We start from the raw sequence: 19,255 nt of genomic DNA, 5'->3' as shown, positions 1-19,255 counted from the left end.
TATACGAGTGCTGAATGGTGGCGCGCGCCGTGCATATGCATCATGCATATTCTACCAAGGGACCAACCAGAGATCCCACCTTGCGGAATTGCATTACTATTTTCAGTATCCCAAATCCTTACAGTCCACTCTCCTACAATTCCCCTCTCTCATGTCTCTTATCAATTATCATATGCACATCAATCCATCCTTTCTTCATTTCCAATTGGCCACTCACCTATCCGTGCCATCCACCTCTCTCCAGCAGCGCCGCCACCATCACCAGCATCGGGACGCCTAGGCACCCATACGGCTCTACACCGTCCTACATTTACGTATATCCCTCCTCCAATATCATCCTCCTATTCCCCCTTGACAACACCACTATTGTCGTGACCCGGCGAGATACAGCAGCTTCCGGCCGCCACTGCCCGGGGAGCTCGGAACCCACCTGCCCGCCGCGCTAGAGCTCGCCTTGCGCCGCCCCTGACATGCCCATCCTGGCCCCATCTCAAACCCCGTTCTGATTTCACCTCTGGACCCCATTCCCCGATTGAAAGAGACGCACGATTTGCTCATCTGTACACCCATCGCCCACCACTCAGCTCCAGCACGCCGCCTGATGTACCGTTTACCTGCGTCCGCGCCTGGGACTGCCTCCCGGACCTAGCACACCATCCGATCCTCTGACTTCACCTTTCCCTCACCGTCGGTCGGTCTCTGCACGGTACTGGTCACTACGTACCAAGATCTGAGCAAGCGACACACTGCCGAGAATCCAGATCCCCCGGCATATGTGCCTCGTCCCTTGGTTCCACGCAGCCGTATCACGCCCTTGTCTCCCGCCCGCACCTCACGGGCGACCCTCCCAGACCGCCTGCAAACAATCAAGCCCGGGTCCTGCGATAGGCAGGCAGGTGCCCCTGCTATTCATGCAGTAAGGTAAGTCCAGTTATCGGGGTACGGCAGGAGCAGGCGATATGGGCATCCTAGTAGCCCGCGTCCCGGAAAGGGAGGGAGCGCCACTTGGTGCACCACCAGTTACCTACCCAGGTTGCGGGAACAACCTAGTGAGTGAGATCGTCGTATCTATTTCCTCGCACCGCGCCGTGGCATTCCTCGATGCGCGCGTCCGTATTCTGTTGTCTTCTCCCTTTTTGCGTCTTCGATTGTCGTCCGGATGGAAGACGAAGCGCCGGAGGGACTTGTGAGGGAATATAAACTCTCTCACTTCCCCCCCGTCTCTCACTGCGTTTCTTCTGCATCCTCTTACCAGTGTTAACCCCCCTTTCCAAGCCACACCCTACCTCCTACTTCTCACTCACCACCCTATCCTACCCAAACTACTACCACACCACCTCACTCACATATCCAATAAACCGCCAACATGGTCGTCAAAACAATCACACCCCCCGCCGCTCCACTCCGCATCGTCCTCGGCGGCGACGAAGCAGGCTTCGCCTACAAAGCCGCCATCTTCCAAGACCTCGAGGATGACCCGCGCGTCTCCCTCGTCACAGACGTCGGGCCCTACTCGGTCTCCGACACCACCGCCTACCCGCACTACGCCGTGGCAGCCGCTAGAAAGGTTCGTCTCCTTCTCCCACCCCGCCCTCTCCCAGGCACTCCCCTTTACACCTCATTCCCATCTTAGCCTTTCACATCGCAACCCCAATTTCCTGTCATCCGCTAACCTCTCCCCAGATCGCAGCTGGAGAAGCAGACCGCGCTATCCTCATCTGCGGCACCGGCCTCGGCGTCGCCATCGCCGCCAACAAAGTCCCCGGCATCCGCGCCGTCACCGCCCACGACAGCTTCAGTGTCGAACGCGGCGTGCTCTCCAACAACGCGCAGGTCCTGTGTCTGGGGCAGCGCGTCATCGGCGTCGAGCTCGCGAGACGATTAGTCAGGGAGTGGGTGGGATATCGCTTTGATGGACGGAGTAAGAGTGGCGAGAAGGTGGAGGTTATTTGTATGTATGAGAGGGAGGGGGCTTGGGGGGTTAAGGCATAGTGGTGGGGTGGCTGTGAGATGTGGGGGGAAGGTTGTGAGATGGGGCTATTGGGGTATAGACTGGATACCGGCGTTGTGTTTCATATTTTTCTCTCTTTTGTTGGATAATTCTCAGGACATGGGAAAAGAAAATGGTAAAGGAAAAGGATTTAGAAACAATGGGTCTACATATGGACAGGGGCAAAAGGAAACAAAAAGGGGGGGTTGGGCGGCTTGTTTCTGCTTTTGAAGCCTTAATAGTCGCTGTCTTTTTATCTCTCCATATTTATCTTTTTATCACTGTGGCTCCGAGGTTTTTTCAGAGGCGTGTAAAAGATTGCAGTGAAATCCAATGCACAACATTAACTTCCAATCCGTAGCCCCAAAAACCATGTTCACACAAGATTTGACTAAGTAACATTTGTTGTAGCCTGAAACTATTGCGGAGTCTCACCTGCACTTTTACTGCATACCAACATGGCCTGCTTCTGATATTAACATGGTCTCAAGTACAATTACGGGTGCCGAACTGTCTATAAATCTTCTGTATGAGATGACGCCAGCTTTTTTTTTTTTTTCAGGGTCGAAGAAAGACGTTTAGGACCCTGCCATTAACTAACACCCAAGATCCGCTTTCTGTCAACGCTGCCTTCTTGCCGACACTGCCTTCTTGTTAATGCTGCCTTCTTGAAACTGTCCTTTCCACCAGCGCGCCTCACGATGGTCAATAATAAGCCGAGTAGCAACTACCCGAATCTCCTGCGCATCGGCTTCCATCTCACTTATCCGGGTTTCCATTTCCTGGATGTCGACGCCTTCTAACTACCATTTCCTATTGCTACCGCCACCATCACTCTGTAACCCTCCCCCATCCCAGCCACCACACACCCGCCCCGCACTGTAGCAGAATGCCAAGAAGGTTTATAGCTGTCTGCATCGTGCAATGCGTCTATGAAGTTTTGGCCGCGTATAATCTACTAGTGGGGAATGGTGAGGCTGTCTATAGTGCAATTTTTCGAACCTCGGAATAGCTGGTTCGATATAATGGAGATGAGATAGATACCAAGTTTAACGAGTTCAAGCGGAAGAGGGGAGAAGAAGAGGGAGGTTGTCCAGCGTCGAAGAGAGACGTTTGGGACCCTAACATAGGCCAGCACCCATGATCCGCACCTCCATTCTATCAGCACTGCTTCTTGTCACCACCATTCTTGTCACCATGCTTTTTACATCATCACCACGCTTTTCTTCCCGTCATCCAGTACCCCCCCCCCCCCCCCCCCCCCCCGGGCGTCATTATCCGGATGATCATCCAAACGGTCTCGACTGTAGTAGAGAGCCCCTTCATCTCGTTAGCAGCCGTTTAAAAGTTGTAGCAAGCCAATTACGTCCATCCATCGATTGTCAAAGGATTAACTCAAGAGCGCTATTTCTGCGCGTCGTATATTGTCTGCCTTGCTTATCTTTGAGACGGCTGTCAAACTACAAAGAGAATATACTCTTTTTGAGTGGCATCCACGTCTGGAGTTAAGGATGGGGGAATTGGGTATGAAGATATCAGACAGAATGAGTGGGAGTGGCTGGGAAGGAAGGAACAACCAGACAGTCGTTCCTTCTTCTGATAATCGTTCCTTCCTATGTTAGTCGTTCTTTCCTCATGCAGTTATTTCTTCGTACGGTATGTCGTTCTTTCCATTCCAATTTTGACCAACCCCATTCATTGGCGTAACTTCACATCTAACTTCTCACGTAAATACCCTAATTAGTAACATACCCCTGGAGGCTTGTTACGTACAAATCACCACGAAACAGATGAGTGAGCAGTAGTATATATATGTGTTATCCATTTCCTCTTCATGGTGAAGGTATATACAAAAATCCCCTTTCTTCCCTCCTTCCCTTTCTATTTCTCCCCCCACACCTCGATCGCACCTTCCTCCACCAAAAAAGCCAATATATAACCCAAACCCAGGCACCCGCTGAACCCAAAACCCACCCCAGCGCCCGGCTGCTAACCCAAAAACGCCTGCCTGACTATATATAATAAGATCCATCCCATTCTAATATGTATTCCACCGACTAAACCCTCACATCACGAGCATCATCACCCCCACCAGCGACGCAACAACCACGCCAGTAATCCCACTACCCCCCAGGGCTCCAGCAGCACCAGTCAAAGCATTAGGCATCGTCTCATTAACCCACCCGCTCCCACAAACCCCATTAACCACCGCCGCCCCCTCCGCATACACCGCCGCCACCGGCGCCGTCCTATTCGCGGCCGCCGCCCCAAAAACCCCCACCACATCCTTCAGGCACTTATTACACGTCATCTTCGTCGTACTTGGTAACTCATTCCCCACGCCCAGGTAGTACACATACGCGTCCTCGTCAGAGGTGGAATTCGTAATCGCGTCGGCGAAACAGTAGGATCCGGTAGGGGACTTGAGACAGGTAGCGGTGCGGAGAGAGGGGTAGGCGAGGAGCCCGGTTAGGGCCATGGTGGCGGTGGGGTTGGAGCGGGAGAGGTCGAGGGCGCAGGTGCTGTTTAGGGTCGCGGCTAGGGAGGAGAGGTACGGGGCGCATGATGCAGGGGCGGCGCAGGAGTGGTCGAGGAGGGCGGTGGTGAGGAAGGGGGAGCGGAGGGTTTGGAAGAAAGCTTGGGAGGACTTTATCACACTTGTTAGCTTATTATCCTTGGTATGGGGTGAGTTGGGAAGGGGTGTGTGATGGGGGGTGAAAGGGGGGGAGAGGGAACGTACCTCGAGAAGAAGGGAGACAGGGTAGCAGGACTGGAATTCGGGGTTGGCGAGGAAACTGGCTATGAAGACGGGACATTCTTCTGCTGCGAAGTTGGCGCCGATATTGCTGTCGAATGGCTTTGGGAGCTCGGCGGTTGTGCTTGTTGGCTCGGCGGTTGCCACGCTGTCGCTATCGCCGGCGGTGGTGGTGGTGGAGCTCTTCGTGGAGGTCTTGGAAGGCGCAGTAGTGGTGGTAGATTCATCCTCATCCTCCTTCCTCAGCACGAGATCAACAAACCCCCTCCTCAGGAGGTCACCAGAATACGAAGCCAAATCCCAACCACCACCCACCCTCGGCGGCGGTCTCGTATCAAGCAACACAATCCCCTTCTCCTCCAACTTCCTCAGCTCCGCCGCAATGCCAGCGCTCAGATCCGCAGGCGGGACAAGCGTATCCGGTATAGTCGGCGGCCTCGCCGCAAGCGCGAGCGTGAATGTTAAACACACCGCGAGGAGGACGAGCGAGGTGAGAGAGCGCGGGAGGTACGCGGAGCGCCTGCGCAGCGGGACGGGGGATGGCGAGGGCATGCTTAGGAGCGCAGAGCGCGTGGGCATGTCGTGGTCCGCCTATGGTTTTGGAGAGGGCATCTGTCTGGGTGCGATGCACGACACGGTGCCGTAGGTGAGGCGCGGGTATGGTGTCGTCTTCCTCTGTGGCGGGGAGGAAGAGGATGTTTTGTGGCCGTGAGGCCGGACTGAGCCTGAGCTTGTCAGGAGCTCTGGATAGCTTTTTTTGGTTCCTTTTGTTTCGAGGTGGTGTTTGGGCAAACGAGTCGTGGTCTGGAACAAGTGATCGTCGCGGAATGTCTTAGAACGGGTGTTTGCGCGAAACGCGGCGTGGGGAGTTCGAAACGGATAGGTACTGTGAGGCTAGGATAGATACGATATTCTCAAACGAGTGACGATATTTAAAGCGAGTGTATTGAGGCCGAAGGCTGTGGTTAGGGTAAGGACGACAACGGCGAGGGCAGAGGGAGAAGATGAGGCATTGAGAGACAGCGGGATCGGGTAACGGGGAAACGAGATTGGGAGGGTTTGTTCCTTTTTTCGTGCCAGTTTTCCCACTTTGTATGGGGGGGCCTGGAGCTGGCGGGGCAAATGTAGGGGTAGTAGGCCAGGATGGGGACTGAGCTCGTGGGTTGGTGGGTGTTATGGGGCGGGAGGAATCGATAAATGGCGTTTTGAGAGTTGTATAAAGTGGTAGTGTGGATATATATAGAGAGATGGTATGTGTATAAAATAGCAGATATGTATGCAAATATACGGTAAATATACAATTTGTATATAATAGATGTAAAATATGGGCATACTATCGATTCTACAGTGGACTTAGAGCCAATGATTGGCTCTAAGGGGGATAGTCTGGTCAGAAGGGAGATAGAAATGAAGCCTGTAGAGGAAACAATGTGGATGAATTGCCAATTTCAATGCAACCATCTTTACCCGTATGCACGTACCTCTACCCGGCTGTGGCGGCGAGAATGTATGTATGGACGAATAGTGTATCTTCTACCCTGGACAAGCATACTAGAGGCATATCTAGTGTCATGACACACCCCTACAGCAGCCATGCGCTGCGATGCAATCAAGCACCACCCGCTTCGTTGCACGATAATCTAGGAATAACGCGCATACCTTAGCTAGAGACCTGATTCGTGCAGGGACATTGAGATAATATGACGATATATAACGAGCATATCAATAGTATTATAATATTCGAATCCTGCAGTACTACCTCCGTCCACCAAGCCAATATTCATCACTACCCCTATACGAAATCCCCTCACCCATCGCCAAGCAAATATATTGATTAACGGAGCTCAAGTGGGCCTGTCCACGTCCCCCCTAGTGTCATCTCCACAGCACACGGCTCAACGTCAGACACCACCCAAACCGCGAGGCATCAAATAAGGCAACCAGAACCACCCTCTCGGCCCCTGACGCGATCGCGTTCGAGGTGCCTGATTCGGTCTGGATGGATCCACTGATGAAGCCTTCCCAAGTTGACTTGCCCAATTCCTCATCTCCACATGCTGATGCTGACATGTTATTATTCTTAGGGCTGAGAAAACGCGGTGCTGGTGGGTGAGCAACTTGGCGCGAAGACTCGTGAAAAAGACGTTGTGATGGGAAATTGCACATGACGCCGACCGGTCTCGACTCACGTCGATGACCTGGTGCTACCTCACTAAAAAAGCAACGCACAGCGGGTCCTTCGGCCCCCGATCACAGAGTCGTGTCGTGTGGGCTGTGGACCCCTAGCGGTCAGGGCGGACGCTATTGTCCACTAGTGGTGCCGAGGCCATGGCTTAAGGATAGTTCGTGTATTATTATCGATTTTATGAAAGGGGAAGGGGGAGATGACATGACATTATTGGGAGGCGGCTTATGTGAGAAGAGAAGGAATGTCAGACGCGATGATGACTGGATGGGAGTATATACTATATGTGTGTTGTCGCGTTTATAGGCCGGCGAGACTCGGCGGGTGCGTTTGTGTGGATGATTGGGGTTGGGTCGACGCTCCTCGGCCTGGGTATTGGTCGCGTTTATGCGGCTGAATTGGATGTATATCGTGCTGACCTGGCTCCTCTTCGTGGGGGTGCGTTTATGAGGCTGAATTGGGTATGTATGACTTCTGGGTGTTGGGCGCGTTTATGCGGCTGAATTGGGATATCGTTCTGGCCTGGTTCCTCTTCGTGGGGATGCCTTTATGCGCCTGAATTGGGATATATCCAGCTCGCTGGGACCGATTCGTCAGTTGCGTTTATGCGCCTGAATTGGGTATATCCAAGTTTGTTCGTCCTCTCTTGGTTCTGACTTCTCATCCTTTCCTCTCCTTCTCTTCCTCCCCGTCAACCTAACTAACCAGTATCTTCTTTCCTCTCCCTTCGACACCGAGTTCTCTGTATAGCGTCGTTATATCCAGTAATTTGATAAACAATCTACCCCAATGTCCCAAAATCACCACGTGATATCTAAGACATACCTCCCCCCCGTCACCCCAGCCCATCTACTCCCAGCTCACCAATCCAGCTATCACAACTACCTCTCCCGCCATGGCCCTCATAGACACCCTCTTATCTCTCGACATGGGCACGGAAGACTGCCTCTACCGGCTCCGCCGCGACCTCCCCTCCACCAGCACAGTAATCTACATCCACCCCCTCTCCCTCTCCCTCATCCCCACAGACAGCCTAACCTACGGCCTCGACCTCATCAGAAACCTCGGCCGCACCGTCCCAGACTGGGACAACGAGGCGTGGACAACTCTTACTGTATCTCACGAGGATGGAGCAGTAAAAGCCGTGCGCGATGAGTGGGCACCGCATTTCCTGCCAGTTGATGCTAATACGAGGGAGCTTCCGCGGATTAATGTTTTAGATCTAGAAGTCGTAGCAAGCTTGAAGAACCGCGTGTCTCGCGTGTGCCTCCCAGGCCGCCCGCGCACACGCATCCTAAAGATCTGCCCATTCGCATACCAGCTCCGCTATCTCGAGCGGGAGTTTCGGGCATATGAGAAGATGTTGAATGATGAAGAGGGTTGGGGTAAACCGTGGGGACAGTGAGACTCGTAAATGGTATCTGCGAAGTTGATAGTATACGTGATGACCTCCAGAAAAGACGACGGGGGCATTCTATTTTATTTCCTTTTCATGGCAGGTTTATGCCATAATTCTTATAATCTCTCTTCGATGTAGGTTTTGCTTTGGTAGACATGCATTATTCCGAATTAGGATATCCAACAGTGGTTGACCAAACGAGGATCATCAATTGGCTCTCGTCCTCTGCCACCCTCGCGCTAAAACCAGAATTGAAACATCCCCATTGCATTTCCCTCCGACTGAGAATCAATCTTCTTCCTATGCACAATTTAGTTTTCAAAAGGATATCATCATCTCACCCAACATGGCCGTCATCGCATCCGAACTTCCCCCCACCCAAGCCCCCCAAGTGAGAAACCAACCCCCCCAACCGCCAACCCACTACCCGCCCCAGCCCCTCCCCCTTCCCCCCCACCTCGACCCCGCCATCCGCGCTACCCGCCTCGACGTCATCAACGCCGGCAGCAGCTGCCTCATCCACCTCCCGAGCAACCACGTCCGCAAAAACGTCTACCCCGAGCGCCTTGACGAGAGCTTTATTGACTCCCTCGAGCTAGAGTCACGGATCTACCAGCGCCTTCCCAAGAAGCACCCCCGCCTCCTCGAGATGATCAGTTACTCGCGCGACGAGGGGCTGATCCTCGAGTACATGCCCGAGGGCGACCTGGGCTCTTACATCCGCGGCGAGGAGCCAAGAACGCGCTCATGCCTCGTGACATAAAGGAGCCGTCGACTGCTAAGACGGAGTTGTTTGCGTTGGGGTCGACGATTTATGAGATTATGACGGGGAAAGAGCCGTATTTGGAGCTGAAGGATGATGAGGTGACGGCTTTGTTTGAGGAGAAGAAATTCCCATCTGTAGTCCAGTTGCCGTGTGGGGATGTGATGATGAAATGCTGGCTCAGCGAGGTGCATTCGGCGGAGGAGGTGCGAGCATTAATTGAGGCGAAGTTGCAAGATTGCAAGGCAGAGGTTAGTAATGTGTAAATGAGGTGGCCGTTTTCTCCAACGAGTAGTTGAATCCCGGCTTCGTAAGTTTATCAACAATCTGTTTTTTTGGTACCATATGACTATAGCAAGTAGCGTCAATGGAAAGGGCATTTGAAAACCCCGTTTCGTAGATACAGGGTTGGTTTATTTCATATCCTTATTCTCATATGTGATACCACCCCTATTAAAATGGGCAACTAAAAACAAACCCCCAAAAAATAAAGTGGTTATAAAACGCTGTTGAAACATGCTGCCATCTCAAATATCTCAAACTTGCAATATGGCAGAACTTACCACCATCATCGGAAAGTATGTTGCGTGGGGGTTAACCGTAGTTGTTGACGACACAGCCACACATTCTCACAACCCGGCCGCCCTCACAGCCGCCAACATCACGCCATCATGGACCTCCTATTTCCAACTACCAACAAAAATGTTAGTATATGCCGTATCAATGTTGTCCGTGTAAAATAGTGATTGCAACACAAAACATGGCTGTCGGATGACTCCAGTCCCATTCGTAGTGAGATGCAAATCTTGGAGAGAACTTTGAGAAATTATTGAAGATTCGAGCAAATTCGCGACAACTGAACACATTGAGAATCTGGTAGAGTTTTGTCGGTCCACGAACAGAGATTAGTAAGAATATGGATACTATGTAGATAAAGTCTGCTAGCGGGATAAAGGGGTTTAATACTGCGGTCGAAACCGTCTAGACAATTGTTAAGGATCTCGAGACGTTATCAGCACTGTGAAGACAAAAGAAGGATGTTCGAACTAAGCATATTAAGGATATTGTGGAGGGATTAAGAGCTTGTTAGACAGTGCCATGAAGTAATTACGGACAAGCATGGTATCGCAATGGGACGAGAACGAAGGGACGCCAATGATATATTTGTGGAGGGTTACGTGGCGCGTGAACCTTCACTATCCCAATGCCCCTTTCTCAACGACCACACTTCTACCGCTGTACCCCACTGCCGCTAGCCATCCTGCTGTTGCTAGCTTTTCTCATCATCGCGAGCCCTGCCACCACCGTCGTTTTGTAGTATGCGAGCTTAGCCTTAACATATCTCCGGTTGGAGTGGTTGTCGACAGCAGCGACTAGCCGGGGTGTATCCTTGGATAGTTTAGAAAGCTTTCTGCAAAAAGTTTGGTACGAGTTCTCATGTCGTTGGTAGTTTTGATTCTTGTGTCAGAAAATCTTTATATGGAAGAAAACGCTTGAGAATCACATCTGCCATTTAAATAGTATGATATGACCTGGCCAACGTTAGCATACCAACGGTGAACCCGTTCGTAAAAAAAAGGCCCGTCATGGAAACCAAGGTCCAAGAAATCCATGGCAATTTGGACAAGGCAAACAACCAAATTCCATCTAAATAATCTGGACAAGGTCCGGCAGAATGATAAAGTGACGAGGATGAGAGCGAGGGCGAAGGAGTAGAAGAAGTACTACTATGAAACCTGCGACCTAGCTTGCCCCAAGCTCAATACTCTCACGAGGCATCACAGATCGGAATGGTAATCAAAGATAGACCTTCGCCGCCAGTTGGAAGAGGCGTGTCACTGCACAGTAAGAGAGCAAGAAATCACTCATCCGAGTCAATACCCCTTTCTCACCGACCACGTCTCCACCGTTGCACTCCCACTATCATCAGCTATTCTCGTCACCACCATCTCTGTCGTCACCACCCATTACATCTACATACCGTGGACTCACCCGCCAAAATTCCTCTACAATAACATCCAATATACGCTTGGCAATAAGTGTGGAGAAACGTACAGAGATCCCAGAACCGTGCGTAAGCGGAATGTCTCCATTGTGGTTCCTAACGTTTGGGTTGCAAATCGAAATACCACTGCATCTTTTATATTGTGGGCGAGGAGGGAGTTCTAGTCGCGCATATGGTGGAATAAATGCGGGCCTGGGAGCGGGTATGAGAATTCAGATCCGTAATACGAAACTGAGTCCATGAATAGGAGGGCAATCGAGAGACGTGGGTATCATGAGTGCACGGAGACAATATGGCAGAAAGTCAAGGAGAGGGGTGTTAAAGCAGTAGACATAGAGGGAGCAAATGTGGTATATTGAGATAAGCATGTAATGATAACGGCAGGCTGGGATTCCCTCAGCCCAGCAAACTCGGAACAGGACTGAACGATATATAAAATTATGAGATGAGGACCTACAGAAGATTACAGCCACAAGAAATTTTCAAATAAGGGGTTGATCATGTGTTCCTCTTTGGATGGCGCCGAGAAAAGATATTCTAGCGAGGGTCTAGTATACCAACACGGTTTGTCGAACGCGAAGGGAAGGAGATGGTAGCAGAGGTAACGGTGACAAGAACAGCTGGTGACAGTAGGGTGGGTAGCGGCGTGGTGGGATGAGGCGGCAGAGGCGTCATCGGTGAGGATGGAATATCAGGCATCTCTGTCTGCTGGAACCAACCGTATCTCCAGTGAGACGTTTGGCGTTTTTTGCACTTTCCCCACCTTTGGGCGAATGGGGAGGGAGATTGGTAGAGATATATTCGTATTGTAGTGCAAATTTGCGGGTCCGTCCTGGTTAAGAAACTGGCATGCGTTTCGACAAATATTCTGTGCTTTGTGAATCTTGCCTTGGATCGGTGGGGTATATTGGCAAAGTATATCGCGTGAATGGTAAGTATGTGGTAAGTGTGCTGGAAGGAAGTAAATAATCTCGTCTTCCTGGAAAAGGGGTAAACCTTAGGCCCCTTTATATATTCAATGGCTTCAGAGGACTTGGAATTTAGAGATTGTCTCAATGCCGGTCTGCGAGGAGTAAATAGTAGGGATATCTACATTGATTGACCCCTATCTCTCTCTATCTGTCGAAAACATTGGAGTCATCGACTACGATGAGACCATATGGGTGAGATGAAATAAACCCACTTACCTTCCCCCCACATCAATATCTCCATCCCAGTGCGAACATACAAAAAGAAACACCCCCCATACTCCCAACTTCCACATAACAAGACCACAAAATCACCATTTCCTCGCTCAACCAGAGACGACAACAAGATATGCACCTACATAGTATGCGGAGTCCACTGAGCCTCAGAAACAGACGTTTGCACCCCACCATCTCGTGAATACGGCCCGTCGATCGAACTCACCAACCCCAACGTCACCGAGCAGCGCACTATAAATGAGTCTGGTACCTAGACTGAGATGGATGGAATATGAAGCATCAAACGAAACGACCTCGAATGGATTAGGGCTGTTTTCTTGCCGGTACGAGTTTTGGGAGTGAATAGAGCGCATGCTGAATCGCTTCGTTATCTCTGTATGGACTTGTATCGTGACGAGAATAGCGCGTCGACGACAACAGAACAACAACAACAGCATACCGATGACGACAGCATACCAACGGCAACAAAACACTAACGACAACAGCGCACTTTCTCGCCCCCCTTCACAAACCTTCTCTCATACCAAGGCCTCCCATCCATCACCGTCACCCCGATAGTAACCCAACATGCGTTGGTTCACCCTGGACCAGCCGGTTACTTTCCCTGCCTCGGCTTCGTGCCTCAATTGTTCTGCCTTCCTCGCTGAAGACCTCGCCGTAATAATAACCTGCGGCAATAGCGGCACACCAACTCGACTCCCTCCTCACCCACTGCCAGTACAACCCGATGCCCGATAGAAGCCCCTTTTTGCCACAACCCCCCATATCGCCGCACCCTCGCCACACTCCCCACAATTCACACCTCTTCCTCCTTGTCGTATAGAAAAACCGCCACAACTGTCGAGGCGGAGACATAGTAGGGCCGGACGGCACCAGAAAGCGGGTTCTCCACCCGGCGCCACCAGACCAAAAAGGAGGGGGCGGGAGCTTATCTCAGCTCTCATGCCCGTCTGCGGCGGTATTAGGGCAAAAAAAAACAGGGAAGAAAAAAGGGGGGCCTCGCAAGGGGGGAGGGGGGTTGGATCTGGCCACGCTTCTGTGGAGGGATAAGGGAAAAAGGGGAGGATGATGATGACCAAAAGGGAGAAAGAGATGCACGTAATGACGAAAATAGAGAAATAAACCACGCAAACTGCACCCACCACCCCAGATCGAGCAACGCGCACCCCCTTTCAGCACAACAAACCCCATCCATCCTCGCCACACCCTCATCACACGCGATTCCCACGCGCTCATCCCACTTCACCCTACACTATGCCTCAAATACCGAGAGCGGGAAAGTAAGGCCGACCATCACCAAAAAGGGGTCATGCATCCCCCACCGCCGATAAAAAAAATGAGGAGGCGGGCACTTACCCCACGCTCTCGGCATCGTATGCGGCCATACTGGGCTCTCGGCAGAGACAAAAAAAACAGGGAAGAAGAAGGGGGAAGCGGTCGGGAGCTGATCTCATTCGGCACTGAGATTTTGATGGGGAAAAGAAAACAGGGAAGAAAAGGGGGTGGAGAGCGCTGGAGGGAGGTTATCCCCACGCCTCTCATGCCCGTGTGCGGCGATATGCAGAGACAACGTGGCGTACGACGCGTACCTGCTTTACCTACGACGGTATTGGCGCTGAAAGGGGAAAGGGGTGGAGAGGGGGGGAGGGTTGAGATCTAATCTCGCTATGTGATGGGATAGGAGGAGAAATGGAGAGTAATGCAGGTAATGATGACAGGGAAGGAAAACGCGCATAACCACACCAACTACACCGAATCGGGCGAGGGGTATCCCATTTCAGCACAACATGCCTTATTCCCACTCCACGCGATTCCCACGCGCTCATCCGCAGCACGGCATAAATGCCGAGGCGGGATAGTAAGGCCGACCCTCACCGAAAGGGGGTTTGCATCGCCGCCGTGCATTTACCCATAGCCTCAAAGGAGGGAACCGGAGTTTACGCACGTTCTCATGCTCGTATGCGGCGGCATTGGGCTTTCGGCGTGGAAAAGAAACAGGGAAGAAAAACGGGGGGGTGGTGATTCGGTCTTGCTCGTAGAGGGAATAGGGAAGTGATGTTATGATGTGATAATTATAGAAGGGGGTATAGATGATGATACGAGACGAGGATAGGAAGTAAAACGCGCATAACCAAACCCACCAGTTTGGATCAACCGACTCCTCCCCCCTTTCAGCACAACAAGCCCTATCCAACCGCCACCTCAGCACACGCGATTCCCACGCGCTCCCCTAACCCTACAGTACGGCATCAATGCCGAGAGCGGGAAAGTAAGGCCGACCGGTCGGTAGGCAGGAGAAAGGGGTCAGTTGCGCATCTCGCATCACCCATCCACATCACCTACCGACATCCCTAAAAGAGGAGGCCGGGAGGAGGTAGGGCGCTTATTCCATGCCCTACTAACGATATTGACACTTTGGCAGTGGCGGCCGCGGAGGGGGAAGGAAGAAACAGGGAAGAAAAAGGGGGGCTCACGTCACAAATGCGGAGGCGGGCGGGATAGTAGGGCCGGCCCCAGATATGGGGGGAGCGGGCGCTTGTCCCCTCACGTCTTCATGCCCGTGTGCGGCGATATGCAGCGTCAACGTGGCAAACGAGGTGCATTGGTCCCCATACGACGGCATTGAGCTTTCGGCAGGGAAAAGAGAACAGGGAAGAAAAAGGGATGGAGAGTGCAGAAGCATTCCCCCACGCTTTCATGCCCGTCTGCGGCGATACCCAGCATCAACGTGGCGTACGAGACGCATTGATCTTCATGCGGCGGTGTTGGGGCTGAAAAGGGAAAGGGGGAGAGGGGGCCAGCTTCAACCTCGCTCTGTGATCTGATAGGTGGAGACAGCGAAGCTGATAATGATGAAAGGGAAAGAAAACGCGCATAACCAACAACCCACCAGTCCGGATCAACTCCGAAATACCCCTACCTCCTCCCTTTCAGCCCAGCAAGCATGCCCTATCAAACCGCACCCCCGCCGCATCGTCGCTGCACCTGCACTACACGCGATTCCCACGCGCTGATCCCTCCCCCTACCTCTCTCGCGTACAAAAAGCCACACATGCGTCAGCGGGCGGGATAGTAAGGCCGATCGGTCGGTTGATGGCAGAAAGGGGGTCGTGACGCCACAAAATGCGTCAACGAGAAAGTAACACCGGTCGGTCGGTCGGTGGGTGGCAGGAAGGGGGTTATGCATCTCGCATCTCGCATCGTGTGCATCACCCACAAATATGAACAGTGAACAGACCACAGACTAAAAGGAGGGGGCGGGCGCTTATCCCTACGCCCTACCAGCAGCAGCAGTGATCTTCCAACGAGACCCCCCCAAAAAAGCAGGGAAGAAAAGGGGGAGGGGAGGGGAGACTCATACCCCGCCATCCCGCTGTAGACGACGCCACGAATGCGGAGGCGGGCGGGATAGTAAGGCCGCTCGGTCTGTCGGTGGCAGAAAGGGGTCATGGAATTGTGCATCACGCCTGGTTGGTGCCGGCGTGCCGATGCCCTAAATGAGGCGCTTATCCCCCAAGCTCCCATGCTCGTCTCGTATGCGGCGGTATTGGCATTTTGCCAGCGGGGGAGGGAACGAAACAGGGCAAGAAAAGGCGAGAGCACCGGGGACTTAATCCCCACGCACGCACGCCCTCCCGCCCATCATACGACGACACCAGAAAGCAAAAAAAACATGTGGAAGACCTGGATTACCACGGCATTGAAATCTTGGCCGCCCGGGAGAAAAAAAAAAACAAGCAAGAAAACGCGAGTGTGCACCCCGGAGCTCATACCCACGCGCGCCCTAATGCTCGTATGCGGCGACATCGACATCTTGGCTGTGGGGGTGGGGAGGGGGGATAAATAAACAGGGCAAGAAAAGGCGAGTGCGGCATGGCATGGCATAGCCCTCATGCTATCCATGCACCTCAACGGCGGTACTGGCCAAAAAGGCGTTGAAGAGGCGCAACTTGCGGCGGTATTTTTGATAATAACGATGATGTGGCGTAGGAGGCACACTTCGCGTGTCTACGGCCGTAGCTTGCCGTATTGTGTCAGGGGAGCTTGCGCCGACCTCGCTCGCTCTAGGTACTGAGATGGGATGGATAGGATGGGATAGGATAGGAGCTTAGTTGAGATGAGCTGGGATGAGGTGAAATGGTGACGCCACAGCAAGACAACACCGTGATGAATGACGGACGGAAGGGCATGATAATCGGCAACAACACCAGACGAGGTGAGGAGAGAGGTGAAAACCGCCGCATAACTCATACCAACCTATCTCCACCTCCACCTTTCCACCATGAAGCGGGAACTTACTGCATCCCCATCTCCACCACGCCCTTCCCCACTTCCCGCCCTCGCACTCGCACTCGCAATCGCACCGCCCCAAGCTCCACGAGAGAAACTGTAAAAAAGACGCGCGGAAGCGAAGAATATCGACAGCTTCCTCACCGTGGTCGTTGGCGAGTAGTACATCCCGCCCGCCCCTCGGCCCGACTGGATGGTGGGTGATCAGCGGCTCAAAACCATCCCCACGTCTAGGGCGTCGATCATGGGTTTGTCGGCCGGTTGGGATGCCATGTATTTACGTCTAATCCATGGCATGTCAACCGAAATATAGTAGTAGTCTGACGATCACGGCCGATTTCCTTTTCTGGCACCGGCGATTTGCCTTTTAGAACGTGTCTGCCCATGCTCCGTGCGTGGGATAGATGGATGGGATGGGATGGAGGGATATCGCATCCCGGATCAACCCAACCCAACCCAGCTCAGCGTAACCCTAAGGATAACACGGCGGGGATAGCACGGGCTGGATATTGGGATACTATCTTTAGTTTGTGCACAGCCGAGAGAACCGAGGGCAGGCTTGCCATGTCTCCTTCTCATCTCGCGTGCGTCTGTCTGTCTGTTTGTGAAGGGGTGTGGCGTGGTGATCTGGTTTCAGCGTTGTTTGTGGTATGGTAGGTTGGTAGGTAGCTGCTGCTGTGGTTGCTGTAGTTGCCGTTGTAGCTGTTGCCGGTGCTGGCGTTGACCCGAATTCCGCGCGTGATAGACAGGGGAAGTGATAGGGGATGTGAGTAAGGGGTCTTACATCCCCTGATTTACCTACTGTACCATAGCTCCAGATACCAGCCTCACGCGGAGTATAGGATGCTCAGTTTCTCACCTCACCTCCTCACCACACCATCTCACCATCTCACCATCTCACCACACCTATCACCACACCTCACCAACCCTCAACCCACAACATCGCCACCTCCACATTCCACATCCCCTTCACCCACATTCCCCATACCTCCCACCCCGCCTCCACAAACACCTCTCCCTGCCCGCCCAGAGAAAAAAAAAGCCTCCCTCCCCACTACAACCCTAACATCCGGCCACCGGCGAGAAACCCCCCCTCCCCGCCCCTTTCTCGGCCCTTTCCCCGCCTCTTACTCTCTCACCCACACCGAAAAACGACAGCGGTAGCAGCCGCGCGGGGCGCGCTGCCTGGCAGAACAGGTGTAGGTGTATTACACTACCCCACGCGGTGTCTCGCTGGCCGTTGGCCGTTGACGACGACGTTTCTTGGTAGGAGCCCCGAGCAGCACGCTACAGTTCACGTGCAGCAGTAGTATAGCGCCGCGCAATACTCTACTTCTACTCCGCTACAGCGCAGTAGCGGACTGCAAGTACAGTAGTATAGCAAGAAGCAAGCAAGTGTGGAAAGTGTACATACAAAACCTCAAGGTGACGATGTGTGAGTATGTATGTATGCGGGTTGGCAAAGCCACACGTTCAAGTCGGCCCTTTTGTGGTGTGTGCCGCCATGGAGGTAGGTGCGTGCGGGATATTTGTGGTGCGTGGTGCACTGTACTGTGCTGAAGCGAGGTGGGAGGTGGGTTGACACGTGATTTTGATGGGTTTGTGGATGTGATGGGTTTAGTGGAGTCGTTATAGGACGGGTCGGTCTGTCTGTCAGTTTGCTGGCTGGCTGGATGGTTGGCTTGTGAGGGTGGATAGATAGGTGCAGGTGAGTGGGTTGGTTGGTGATGGATGTGCTGTGTGTGATGTGTTGTGCAGTGAGGTTTGAAAAGTGGACGTGAAAGTGAGAGGGCTGGCTGGCATGTGGATGTGGATGTGGATGTGAGGAGGAGGATTAGGATGAGGCGGTAACAGCGCTTCTTCCTTTTTGACTTCTCACATTCACATCCGCCGTCGTCTCATCCTTCACCTAGCCTCATCACCTAGCCTCACCTCACCCTTCACCTAGGCTCTCACCTCCCTTACCCTCTTCAATGAATCCCCCGATCGATCCTTCCTCCCCACCCGGCACACCGGCACACACCCATCCCCCATTAGACGCGGCCGGGAGATGAGAGGGATTCACGCACGCATCACCACGTCCTAGCCCACTAACAACACACAGATACCAAAAAACCCACCACCACCAACCAACCGCCGTTTCAAACCCAATCGCTCGGGTCCCTCGATCCCTTTCTTCGGTCATGCGCGAGGTGGGTTGTTTGTTCTTATTATATATCATATTTTAGGGATGGATGGGATTCTTTGTTTTGTCAGTAAGTATCAGTCAGTAAGGTTGGTCCCTTGCTTGAGCTGTGATCGATCGATCGATCCTCAAGCCGTGATGTGATGTGAGAGCTCTTTGTCTTAATTTGAAATACCAGAGGATCGAAGTAAGGAAGGGGACGGGTAATCGAAGTAAGGAATGCAAGCATACAAATCCCCATCTATCCGTAAGAAAACAGTTTCTTGCTTGCGCGATTGAGTTATTCCATCCCTCATCCTTCGCGGCACGCACTGTACTATAGCTTAGTCCATACAAACTACTCTAACTCCCACCCCCTGCGCTCAAGCCTGTCCTGCCCGTCCGTCCTCAGACCCTTCCTTTGTTTCTCCCAGCAGCCTAAAACGTTACGCTAGACGCCTTGCCGCCTAGCCGCGCCAAGTTGACATGCGTGCGTGCG

The 19,255-nt window shown here is 52.7% G+C and overlaps 5 protein-coding genes across 5 annotated transcripts; 4 read left to right on the top strand and 1 right to left on the bottom strand.

The window, feature by feature from the left end:
• Positions 1 to 96: 96 nt before the first annotated feature.
• DERI1 (D-erythrulose-4-phosphate isomerase 1) lies at positions 97 to 2,793 on the top strand (the record flags this gene model as incomplete). The annotated part of the gene is made up of 3 exons (XM_018271536.2): positions 97 to 1,567; positions 1,684 to 1,944; positions 2,599 to 2,793. Exons 1-3 carry the CDS (start codon positions 1,367 to 1,369, stop codon positions 2,791 to 2,793), a joined length of 657 nt encoding a protein of 218 aa, XP_018133480.1. The 5' UTR covers positions 97 to 1,366.
• Positions 2,794 to 3,793: 1,000 nt separating this feature from the next.
• VE01_02021 (uncharacterized protein) lies at positions 3,794 to 5,992 on the bottom strand. The gene is made up of 2 exons (XM_018271535.2): positions 4,731 to 5,992; positions 3,794 to 4,637 (listed from the first exon to the last, which is right to left on the bottom strand). Exons 1-2 carry the CDS (start codon positions 5,322 to 5,324, stop codon positions 4,056 to 4,058), a joined length of 1,176 nt encoding a protein of 391 aa, XP_018133477.1. The 5' UTR covers positions 5,325 to 5,992; the 3' UTR covers positions 3,794 to 4,055.
• Positions 5,993 to 7,825: 1,833 nt separating this feature from the next.
• Positions 7,826 to 8,335, top strand: VE01_02020 (uncharacterized protein; the record flags this gene model as incomplete). Its single annotated transcript, XM_018271534.1, has 1 exon — positions 7,826 to 8,335. One exon carries the CDS (start codon positions 7,826 to 7,828, stop codon positions 8,333 to 8,335), a length of 510 nt encoding a protein of 169 aa, XP_018133478.1.
• A 340-nt stretch (positions 8,336 to 8,675) lies between these two features.
• Positions 8,676 to 9,358, top strand: VE01_02019 (uncharacterized protein; the record flags this gene model as incomplete). The annotated part of the gene is made up of 2 exons (XM_018271533.1): positions 8,676 to 9,083; positions 9,119 to 9,358. 2 exons carry the CDS (start codon positions 8,676 to 8,678, stop codon positions 9,356 to 9,358), a joined length of 648 nt encoding a protein of 215 aa, XP_018133648.1.
• A 6,836-nt stretch (positions 9,359 to 16,194) lies between these two features.
• VE01_02018 (uncharacterized protein) lies at positions 16,195 to 16,423 on the top strand (the record flags this gene model as incomplete). The annotated part of the gene is made up of 2 exons (XM_018271532.1): positions 16,195 to 16,370; positions 16,420 to 16,423. 2 exons carry the CDS (start codon positions 16,195 to 16,197, stop codon positions 16,421 to 16,423), a joined length of 180 nt encoding a protein of 59 aa, XP_018133647.1.
• Between the last annotated feature and the right edge of the window lie 2,832 nt (positions 16,424 to 19,255).

This window comes from Pseudogymnoascus verrucosus, assembly GCF_001662655.1.
Source record: "Pseudogymnoascus verrucosus strain UAMH 10579 unplaced genomic scaffold scaffold_6, whole genome shotgun sequence".
NCBI classification, from domain to species: Eukaryota; Fungi; Ascomycota; class Leotiomycetes; order Thelebolales; family Thelebolaceae; genus Pseudogymnoascus; species Pseudogymnoascus verrucosus.
The sequence above is the reverse complement of the archived record's forward strand: the minus strand, read 5'-3'. Positions and strand labels throughout refer to the sequence as shown.